The sequence below is a fragment of the Saccopteryx bilineata genome, chromosome 6 (genome assembly GCF_036850765.1).
Source record: "Saccopteryx bilineata isolate mSacBil1 chromosome 6, mSacBil1_pri_phased_curated, whole genome shotgun sequence".
Classification (NCBI taxonomy): Eukaryota; Metazoa; Chordata; class Mammalia; order Chiroptera; family Emballonuridae; genus Saccopteryx; species Saccopteryx bilineata.
Genome location: NC_089495.1, coordinates 204,915,671 through 204,927,439, shown reverse-complemented (window position 1 = coordinate 204,927,439; position 11,769 = coordinate 204,915,671). Strand labels below are relative to the sequence as shown.

Here is an 11,769-nt window from a genome sequence, read left to right as displayed (position 1 = left end):
TCACTTGGTCACCAAACAGGTAGACAGCACCCATGCTGTGCCAGACACTAGACAGCTATAGAACAGACCCTGCCCACCGGGGGGCTCTGGGCCTGATGGGGAAGGGAAGTCCTTACATAACCACAGCGGAAAGTTCTCCGTTGTAAAATCGGAGAGCGAGAAACAGCTGTTTCTGGGAAGGTGGAGCAGGCTTTGCAGAGAAGGTGGCTGGGGAGCGAGACTGAAAGATGAACAAGAGTTCGGGCAGGTAGGCAATGTAAGGAGGAGCTCTCCAGGTGGGGCCAGCAAGAGCAGAAGTCAGCGAGCTCAGAGGAGCATGGCACCCTCTAAGACCAGTAACCAGAGAGCACTGGTGCGGTGGTTAGGCGCTCTGCTCCGCGGGTCAGACCGAGTGGGTTTGGAATCCCAACTCTGACATCTGCTGGTTGGGGGACTTTGAGTGAGCCCCTAAATTGTCTCTGGGTCTTATTTTCCTCATCTATAAAATGGAAATAATAGTAGCATCACCCTTCATAGAGCTCATAGATAATCCATGTAAAAAGTATGTATAGTTAAGTGTTCAATAAAATGTGACCATTATTATTTGTTGGATCAAAGTGCACAGACCCTTTGATCCAACAATCTCATCGCCAGGAACTTCTCCTATGTTTATACTAGGACCGGTGGAAATAATGGATGTTGTGGCTTTGTTTCTAGTAACAAAAGATTAGAAAGAAATAAACTGTTCAGTGGCGAGGGGACTGGTTAAATAAACCATGGCTCATGCAGACGATAGAATACCATGCAGCCGTTAAGTCAGAACGCGGGAGCTCTCTAAGTACTGATGTGAAATTACTTCCAAGATAGAGTGAGAGGGAGAAAAGGTGCAGGACAGCGCATTTTGGATCGTGTCTTCTTTCTGTGTAAAGGTGGCGGGGAGCGTCTTTGTATAGGCACGGGACAGTTCTGGGAGGATACGGCAAACAGCTGGTAGTTGTTGCCGCTCTGAGCTGGAGGGCTGCGTAGTGTAATAAGGATGGAAGGAAACTTCTTTTCATAATGTGTCTTAAATGTCTTAAGTGACTATAAATCATGGAAAAGCAATTTTTTTAAAAAAAATGCCGTTGTGATGTTTATTGTACTCTATAAGACCATCTGTTTTTATGTCTGTCTGACCCCTAACATACACACACAGACATGTACACACACACACACACACACACACACTCATTTTGGGAGGGGGAGGGCAAGAGCTGGTTCTGACTCATTTCTACCCTCTCTGGAACCCAACACAGCACCCAGCACTAAGCGAGTTCTCAGAAACGCTCTCTGCCTTCTGCACGGAGTCCCCAGTGAGGCTTACCTTCTGGTGTTCATGATCTTGTGTAGACTTGAGTAGGGATGGCCTGTGTGACCCGGGTGATGTTGTGCCTTGCTGGGTCACTCACTCTGGGGACAGCCAGCCCCTCTGTCATGAGCACAATCAGGCAGCCTAACGGAAGGTTCTCATGTTGAGAACCTAGGGCCTCTTGCCCACAGCCATGTGAGTCACCTTGGGAACGGACCCTCCCACCCCAGCCAGTCCTTCAGATGACTACACACCAGGCTGACCCGGACTGCAGCCTCCGGAGACACCCTAAGCCAGAGCCGCTGTGCTAAGCTGCTCCCAGATTCCTGGCCTGCAGACACTGTGTCAGATAATCACTGTTTATACTGTTTAAGCTGCTAAACTTTGGGTAATTTGTCACATGGGAATGTCTAACTGGTACAATCAATCCATCTTTTTTTTTTTTTGTATTTTTCTGAAGTTGGAAATGGGGAGGCAGTCAGACAGACTCCCGCATGCGCCTGACTGGGATCCATCTGGCATGCCCACCAGGGGGTGATGCTCTGCCCATCTGGGGCATCGCTCTGTTGTGACCAGAGCCATTCTAGCACCTGAGGCAGAGGCCACAGGGCCATCCTCAGCGCCCGGGCCAACTTTGCTCCAATGGAGCCTTGGCTGCGGGAGGGGAAGAGAGAGACAGAGAGGAAGGAGAGGGGGAGGGGTGGAAAAGCAGATGGGCGCCTCTCCTGTGTACCCTGGCCGGGAATCAAACCCGGGACTCCTGCATGCCAGGCCAACGCTCTACCACTGAGCCAACTAGCCAGGGCTCAGTCCATCTTTAGTAAGCATTTATTGTGTCTCAGCTCTGTGGGGAACACAAGAGGAGCACTCATGGTCCGTCCCTCCGAGAGCAGTCCGTGGGCACATTCATGCCTCGATGCATTTATTCCTTCAGCCAGCATTTATTGAGCACTTTCTGTATACCTGGCCCCCTGTTGAATGCCGACTCACAGAACGATGGCAATTCCAATACGCTGTAGGACAAGAAGAGGGAACTTTCTGGAGTGATGGAAAGGTCCGTCTTAATGGGGTTGAAGTTACATGGATGTATACGCATTTGCAAAAATTCAGCAAATGGCCACTTAATCTTGTGCATTTTGTTGTAAGTTTTACATTAAAAATACTGTAAAAAAAAAAACAACCCCCATTGAACTCCAGTTAATCCTATGTGTGCTGAAGTAATTCACTCCGAAATGCATTTTCACAGGATGAATTGTTGGGGATGCTAGGAGGACAGATAGTGACAGAGCAAGCGATGTGTTCGTGGTAGAACGTCGGTGGGGAGTTTGGGGGTTTCGTTGTAAAAGTCTTCCAGTTTTGCTGTGTGTTTGGAAATTTGCATAATGAAATGTTTGGAGGGAAAGACTCTTGATCACCCTATATAACAACCCTCTCTATTATTATTATTATTATTATTATTATTATTATTTTGTATTTTTCTGAAGCTGGAAACGGGGAGAGACAGTCAGACAGACTCCCGCATGTGCCGGACCGGGATCCACACGGCACGCCCACCAGGGGCGACGCTCTGCCCACCAGGGGGCAATGCTCTGCCCCTCCGGGGCATCGCTCTGCTGCGACCAGAGCCACTCTAGCACCTGGGGCAGAGGCCAAGGAGCCATCCCCAGCGCCCGGGCCATCTTTGCTCCAATGGAGCCTTGGCTGCGGGAGGGGAAGAGAGAGACAGAGAGGAAGGAGGGGGAGGGGTGGAGAAGCAGATGGGCGCTTCTCCTGTGTGCCCTGGCCGGGAATCGAACCCGGGTCCCCCGCACGCCAGGCCGATGCTCTACCACTGAGCCAACCGGCCAGGGCCTATTATTATTATTTTAATTACAGAAATAGAAACAGCCTGACCTGTGGTGGCACAGTGGATAATGCGTCGACCTGGAAATGCTGAGGTCGCCGGTTCGAAACCCTGGGCTTGCCTGGTCAAGGCACATATGGGAGTTGATGCTTCCAGCTCCTCCCCCCTTCTCTCTCTCTGTCTCTCACTCTCCTCTCTAAAATGAATTAAAAAATAATAATAATAGAAACAAAGATAGTCTAGTTAAAAAAAATTTTTTTTTAAATAAATAGAAGAAAAGTCACACTCTCTTTCTGCCTCATCCCAACATTCCTTTCTTCTTCGGCGGCGGCCTCTGTTCTTGCAGCCTGTGTGGTTAGTTTCCAGACCTTTCTCTATGTGTGTCTGTACAGATGCAGATAAATAAATACAAAATCATGTCATTTTTTAAAAAAGGAATATACATTCTATACTATTAGGCACATAGTCCTGGGGATCTCTCTCTGGCGGTTCCTGCACATCGCCTCAGGTTTTTTTCTTTCTTTCTTTTTTTTTTTTTGTATTTTTCTGAAGTTGGAAATGGGGAGGCAGACAGACTCCCGCATGCGCCTGACTGGGATCCATCCGGCATGCCCACCAGGGGGCGATGCTCTGCCCATCTGGGGCATCGCTCTGTTGCGACCAGAGCCATTCTAGCACCTGAGGCGGAGGCCACAGAGCCATCCTCAGTGCCCGGGCCAACTTTGCTCCAATGGAGCCTTGGCTGCGGGAGGGGAAGAGAGAGACAAAGAGGAAGGAGAGGGGGAGGGGTGGAGAAGCAGATGGGCGCTTCTCCTGTGTGCCCTGGCCGGGAATCGAACCCGGGACTCCTGCATGCCAGGCCAACGCTCTACCACTGAGCCAACCGGCCAGGGCCACGTCACCTCAGTTTTAAACTGCTGAGTAAGGATGTGCCCCCTCGTGCAGGATGCAGAGCTCAGAGAGGTCTTGCCCAGGCATGGACAGTAACTTAGACTTGCTGAGATGCCAACCCAGTCTCTCAGCGCCCAGGCCTGGGTGCACCTTGCAGGAGCCTGGCCACCACTGAGTGGGGGCAGGGCTGGGGCCCAGGCCTTTGGCCTTTTCATTTAGGAGAATGCCAGAGGGTGGGCAGGTCTCCCTCTGTCATCATTCCTCCCCTCCCCGTGCCCTCTGCCCCCACCTGCCTGGGCTCCAGCGCACCCGGGCCCAAGAGGAAGTCCTCTAAGCTCTTCCTCTTTTCTTGGCCTCTGGGGACATTGGGGGGGGCAGGGAGGGAGTTGTGAAACTAAACCATCCCCCACACCCCTGGGAGGACCTGTCAGCTGGAGGTAACCACGCAGCTGGGGGGCAGAAAAACAACTTCCCTGGCACCCTCAGTGTCCCCATCTCCGCCTGGTCCCACCACACCCCTGAGCAGGAGGTTAGTTGCCTTTAGGGTGGTACCTGGGTAGGTAAGCTTCCAAGACACCCGGGGGCAGATCTCCCCAGTCACTCACAAGAGGGAACCCGAGCCCTTATCAGCAGGGGCTGCACCTCCAGCCTCATCTTCCTCCCATCTGCGTCCCGGGCTTCAGGCACCAGCAACACAGAAATGTTTACGATTCATTCAATGGGCCAGGCTGTTCCTCCCTCAAGGCTTTGTCAAGCTGTCCCTTCTGTTTGGAATACCTTTTGCCATGATCTTCTACTAGCATCCTTTAAACTTCAACTGATCACCTCCTTCAAGAAGTCCTCCTTGATGCACTCCAGGCTGGGCCAGTGTCTTTCCTGTGTGGTCCTACAATGCCATGGGCTTCTCTCCACCACAGCATTTTCCACACTGTATCTAAGTTATTGTGCCCTTAATTGGATTGGACGCTGCTTGGAGGCCAAGACTATCTTGCCCACTTTTTGTGGGTGTGCTCCCAGCCCCTAGCAGAGATGCACATAGTAAGCCCTTAATAAATATTAAGAGAACTAATCAAAGATTGAAGGGTTTGGCTCTCAGCGCCGTCATTCACTGGCTGTTCATAAAGCTTGAACTTCAGTTTCTCCTTCATCTGTAAAATGGGCGCATGAATAAATAGTACTGCATGGAACTTGAAAAATGTAGAAGAGAGAGATTCAACATCGTGCCTGGTGGTGACAAGTTCTCCGGAGAAAAACAAGGCGGGGAGGACGGGCTAGAGAGGATGGAGGATCTTTTCAAGAAGCAAGGTCCAGGACTTGCTGGGAGCTGCTGGGAGTTTTCAAGGGCTAGTCTTCTCTTTATTTGCCTTTCTTGGAAGATCAGGGCAGCGGGGACCTCCTGCCTGGGAGGGTGTAGCTGTGAAATGAACACTGGCTACTTTGCAAATAAAAAGGGAAATATCTGAGCCCTGAACAAATGATTCTGGCTCTCTTCCCCATCCTCCGTCCTGTTTTGAATATAGAACAATCAACAGCGGTCCCAAAGAATTTGAAATATGAAATGCAAATGCCCCTGCCAATAGGAAAATAGACTTTTTGAAAGAGCCAGCATCTGATCCACTGTGAACTGAGGTCAGTCTTGTCTCTTAGCCCCTGCTCTCCCTCCGGGACAGGGGCCTGTGTTGCGTCCTCTGGTAAGCAGCTCCCCCTCTCTGCTCCTCAGTGTCCAGAGCACACTAACTGAATTCGTGTGGTCACTACGAGCACAGCCTTTGGAGATGCACTGGAGGCTCACAGACCTGGCTTTGAATCTCAGCTTTGCTTGCTGTGTGACCCTGGGCAAGTGCCTTTACCTCTCTGAGCCATCCATTCATTGTCATCCCTATCTCAAAGAGATGAAGTGAGTTGAAGGGCTTTTTGTACAATATTTCAGTGACCTGGTGAGGTATTTTTACTTTGCAAATGAAGAAAACAAAGTCACAGCGAGTGAGAGGCAGTCTGTCCAGCCTCAGCACCTTCCTCCCTTCGTTCTTCCACCCCGACCCCCTGTCAAGTGCATACCCCAAACCTCTTAATGACTCTTTTTATCCTCTAAAAATTCTCCCCAGCCTCCATTCTGTCTTGTCCATGAAAACTGACTTTACTTTTGAATCATCTATCCAGGTGGCTCAAAGTTCGGAAGTGCAAAGGGTATACTAGCACCAGTCAGTCCCCCTCCCTCTGTCATCCAGCCCCCCAGCCCCTCCATCGGGACTGCTTCCCCAGGGACCCCTCTGCCTGCCCTTCCTGGCGTGGCCCAGGCGTGTGCTGGTGCATTCCCACCCATGTTTGTGTTCTCAGTCTACGCAAATTGGAAAATACACCTATTTCCAGGGTGCTATTGTGCACCCTGCCCCCTCCACTTACCAGCTGGTTCCCTATTAGTATGCAGGGAGTCTCTTCATTCTTTCTATTTAAAAAAACAAAACCAACATTTTTATTGGATTATAATTTCCATAGCATACATTCATCATTTGAAATGCACAGTTCAGGGATTTTTCGTCTAGTTGCAGCTTTGTGTAACCATTCCCACGATCAGTTTCAGGACCGTGGTCATTACCATCCCCCTCCTCAAATCCATACCCATTAGCAGCCACTTCTTATTCCTCCCCAACCCCCAGCCCTGGGCAACCACTCATCTACTTCCTGTTTCTGTGGACTTGCCTCATCTGGACATTTCATATAAATGGAATCATACAACATGTGGCCTTTGGTGGCTGGCTTCTTTCATTTAACATGACATTCTTAGTGTTCATCCATGTGGTAGCATGTATCAGTCCTTCATAAATCTTTTTTTTTTCTTAAATGATAAGTGAGAAGGTAGAGAGATAGACTCCCACATGCACCCCGACCAAGATCCACCTGGCAAGCCCCCTATGGGGTGATGCTCTGCCCATCTGGGGATGTTGCTCCATTGCCCAGCAGCCTAGCTATTTTTAGTGCCTGAGGCAAGGCCATGGCGCCATCCTCAGTTTCCCCAGCCAACTTGCTCCAACCGAGCCAGGGCTGCGGGAGGAGAAGAGAGAGATGGAGAGAAAGAAGGGACAGGGGGAAGGGTAGATAAGCAGATGGTTGCTTCTCCTGTGTGCCCTGACCAGGAATTGAACCCGAGACTTCCATATGCCAGGCCGATGCTATACCACTGAGCCAACAGGCCAGGGCTCTTCATAAGTCTTTATTGCCAAATAATATTTCATTGTATGGATAGACCATATTTTACTTACTGATGGACAATGGAGTTGCTTCCACTTTTTGATTATTAATGAATAATGCTGCTATGAAATTTTCACATAGAAATTTTTGTGTACACATATATTTTAAATTCTATTTGATATGTACTTAGAGTAGGATTGCTGGGTCATATGGCAACGCTATGTTTAACCTTTTGAGGAACTGCCAAACTTTTCCAAAGGGGCTGCACTATTTTATATTCCCACCAGCACTGCATGAGGGTTCTAACTTCTTCATATTCTCATCAACGCTTGTTATCATTGGTCTTTTTTATTCTAGCCATTTTAATAGATGTGAAGTAGCATCTCGTTGTGGCTTTAATCTGTATTTCTCCAGTGACTGATGATATTAAAGCATCTTTTCATGTGCTTATTAGTTATTTGTATAGCTTCTTTGAAGAACTGTCTATTCAGATCCTTTGCCTATTTTTCAATTATGTTGTCTTTTTGTTATTGAGTTGTATTGCTTCTATATTCCACACACCAGTCCCTTATGAGATCTAAGGTTTGCAAATAAATATTTTTCCTCTTTCTGTGGCTCACCTTTTCATTCTCTTGCTTGTATCATTCACATCACAAGTTTAGAGGTTTGATGAAGTCCAGCTTGTCCATTTTTCTTTTATCAGCTGTGTCACATTAAGAAAGCTTTATCTAACTCAAGGCCATAAAGGTTTCCTTTGAAGAGTTGTATGGTCTTAGCTTACCAATTTAGGTCTATAACCCATTTTGAGTTAAATTTTGTGAATGGTGTACAGTAGGGACCCGACGTCATTATTGTGCGTGGGAACATCCAGTTGTTCCAGCACCGCTTATTGAAAAGACTATGCGTTGTCTTGGCTCCCTTATTTTGCAATTCAATTGGCTGTAAATGTGAGGTTTTATTTCTGAACTCTCGATTCTGTTCCACGGATCTATATATGTCTACCCCTATGCCAGAACCATGCTATCTTGATTACTATAGCTTGGAAGTAAGTTTTTAAATAGGAAGTGTGAGTCTTCCAACTCTATTTTACTTTTTCAAGATCGTTTCGGCTGGCCTGACTGGTGGTGGCACAGTGGACAGAGCGTTGACCTGGGATGCTGAGGTCCCAGGTTCAAAACCCCAAGATTGCCAGCTTGAGCATGGGCTCACCAACTTGAGCGTGCGGTCACTGGCTTGAGCGTGGGATCACAGACATGACCCCATGGTCACTGGTTTGAGCTCAAAGACCACTGGCTGGAGCCCAAGACTGCTGGTTTGAGCCCCCCAGTCAAGGCACATATGAGAAGCAATCAATGAACAACTAAAGTGCTGCAACTATGACTTGATGCTTCTCATCTCTCTCCTTCCTCTCTTTATCTCTTGCTTGCTAAAAAAAAAAAAAAAAAAAGATTGTTTTGGCTGTTCTGGGTTCCTTTTATTTCCATACAAATTTTAGGATAAGCTTGTCTATCCTAAAAAAAAAAAAAGAGAGAGATATCTGGGGTTTTGATAGGAATTATGTTGATCAGTTTGGGGAGTACTGTCATCTTCACAATGTTAAATCTAAGCCTTAATCCGTGAAGGGATGCCTTTTCCATGAGCTGTCTTTCCCATCCTATGAGATGACTTTATAAAGCCCCAACCCCCTATGTAGGTGACTTCCAGTGTCCTCTCCTGGTAAAATCAGTGCTGCAATGACTCTGCTTGTACAGACTCAGGAAGTCTCAGGCATCCTGATCTTTTCTCTCTCTGAGCTCCAACAACTGTCCATTGTCGCCACCCCAGCCGACGCCATCTTGCCTTTGGCTGACTGCCTCAGCCTGCTCACCGGGTTCCCTGCATCTCCCTGGCCCCTCCAACCCATTCCTCACCCAGCAGGGATCCCATTAGAGCACAAGCCAGTGTGGCTCCCTCTTCCGCTCAGAAACCTGCAATGGCTCTTCATTTCCTGTTGATTAAAATATGCACACAATATCAAATCACTGATGGCCTCACGCTCTGGCCCCAGTACCTCCCCGACATCATGTCCATCCCTCGCCCACTCGTGCACTCCGTTTCCGCTCCACTGGCCTCCTTGTGTTCATTAAATACACCAGGGACAGTGGCATCTCAAGACCTTTGCTGTTACTACTCCTTCTGCTCGGAACACACTTTCCTCAGATTGTCACATGACTTGGTCCCTCGATTCAGCAGGTGCTCGCTCACCTACTTCTTCTTCAGAGAGGCCTTCCCTGATGACTGTCTCACGTCACATCACCACCCTCCCCCCACTTCCTCTCTCTTTGCCCTGCTTTACTTTTCTCATAACCCTTGTTATCCTTGGACAGAAGATGCTAGTTGATTCTCACAATGACTCACTGAGGTAAATACTAATATCATTCCCATTTGACAGATGAGGAAACTGAGATCAGAGAGATGACATGATTTATGCAAGGTAACTCAGTTGCTGGATGGTAGTGCCAGGGTTGGAACTTGAGTCTGATTCTAAAGATGTGGCCGTAAGCACCGCTTCTTGTGATCAGCTCTGTTCTCCATGAAAATGAATGAATGAATGAATGAATGGGCAAAATGCTTGCCACCCCAAGTACGGGTGAGGCAGTGTTTTAGGATAAAATGTGTAATTGTATAAATATTCTTTGATAATACTACATAGTGGTGGTTACACGGGGTTATGCATTTGTCAAAACTCATCAAGCTGAATATTTATAAGGGTGCATTTTATTTAGAAAAGCATTTCACAATAAAGTTGATAGGAGCAGTGGGAACATGTAGGATTTATATTGCAGCATTACTTTAATAGCAAAAAAAAAAAGGGCGGAGTCAGAGGGTGGGGGGTGGGATTGGTTGTTGTTAACAGGAGACTGTTTCAAGCTATCTATGGTCCTTTGCCATCACAGTGACAAACTAGCGGGGGAGGGGGGAAGAAAGCTAAGGTTGAGGATGACCATCTGATGTCCCCAGAACCTGCATCTCTCTTCCTGCAGTCCAGACTTCCGCCCCCTCAATTTTCGAAGTCCTCTGAACTGCTGGGAAATGCTCCAAAAATGAGCCTGGGCAGTTCCTGGGGGCGAGGGACTTTGTGTAGCCCGGGGAGCGATGCCTAAGGGCCTGGAAGGTTTAGGACACAGCGTGGGGGAAGGGCCGGGCTGGCGGGACGGGATTGGAACGGTGGAGGAGCGGGAACGAATCAGAATGCTGGGGAAAGGGGCGGCTAGAACCCAGAGCGGGGTTAGAATCTTTGATGGGGGTTGGGGGCGATCTCCGGAACACAGGGCTGGAATTTTTGGATGGACCGGATTAGAATCCCGAGGGGCGTGTTCAATTCTCTGGGAGCGCGGCTGGGATCACTTAGGAGGGGTGTAGAGTTCCGGGATTAGGGTTTTAACTCTTGAGGGCTGGGTTAGAGTCCTTGGGAAAAAGGGCTAGGACACTCCGGGGTTGGTCGGATTAGAATCCCCGTGGCAGGATTAGAAACCTCCGGTGGGCAAGGTTAAAAATCCTTCAAATGTGGAATTCAGAATCATTTGGGGCAAAGTTAGAATCTTGGAGGAGAAGACGGGGTAGTTAGGGTTCTTGCCGGGGTGGGGGTCGGTTAAAATCCAGGATGGGGTTTACGTAATCCTTTTGGGGACAAGGTTAGCGTGTCGGGGGGCAGAATTAGAATTCACTGGGAGAGGTGTTAGGATATTTGGGGGAGGGTGATGGGCTCAAGATCTTTAGGGGGGAAAAGGTTAGAATTCTTGGGGGCGGGGTTAAAAACCTGGGGTGGGTGGTGCTAACAATCCTTTAGGCGGCGGGATTAGGGTCCCGGGAGGTGGGGGGCGGAGGTTAGGATCCTGGGGCGGGGTTAGAGCCTTTCGGGGGCGGGGTTAGAGCCTTTCGGGGGCGGGGTTAGAGCCCTTCGGGGGCGGGGTTAGAGTGATTCGGGGGCGGGGTTAGAGCCCTTCGGGGGCGGGGTTAGAGCGATTCGGGGGCGGGGTTAGAGCCTTTCGGGGGCGGGGTTAGAGCCCTTCGGGGGCGGGGTTAGAGTGATTCGGGGGCGGGGTTAGAGTGATTCGGGGCGGGGTTAACATTTCTCCGGGAGCTGCTAGGGCGCCCAGACGGCCTGTGGGCACCACCCCGTCCCTGGTTCTAGCCCAGGCGGACGACCCAAGCCTAGAGGCTGGTGAGAGGGAACCCGGGCAGTTCAGCCCGAGAGAAGCTTTGAAAGACCCGCGGCACGGAAGCCCCTCCCTGGGCCGCCCTAGTCTCTTCTTCAAAGTCCGTCCCCTTCCCTTGGGGTGCGGGTGCCCTGGGACCCCGGGGGCTGCTGCGCTGGGGGGGCGCTCGAGCTGCGAAGATCCGGGCTGCCCGCGGGACGAGGAGCGGGCACCCAGGTGAGTGCGGTGGACAGAAGGGGACGGACCCCGGCCCGAGGCCCTGCAGGGTGCGGAGGGCAGGCGGCGGTGCAGAGAAGGGACCGTCGAGGCAGCGCGGGCAG

At 49.8% G+C, this 11,769-nt stretch overlaps 1 protein-coding gene across 6 annotated transcripts in view; it reads left to right on the top strand.

The window, feature by feature from the left end:
• The first annotated feature begins 217 nt into the window (after positions 1-217).
• Positions 218-11,769, top strand: part of HCK (HCK proto-oncogene, Src family tyrosine kinase) — a 49,379-nt gene continuing 37,827 nt past the window's right edge. For 2 of the 6 annotated variants that reach the window (XM_066236516.1, XM_066236515.1), the window contains exon 1: positions 220-247. In XM_066236516.1, coding sequence (XP_066092613.1) covers positions 228-247 — 20 coding nt within the window. In that variant the 5' untranslated portion in view covers positions 220-227. Of the gene's footprint in view, positions 248-11,386; positions 11,666-11,769 lie in introns of those variants that run through there. The other 4 variants (XM_066236520.1, XM_066236519.1, XM_066236517.1 and 1 more) reach the window with 3 other exon arrangements.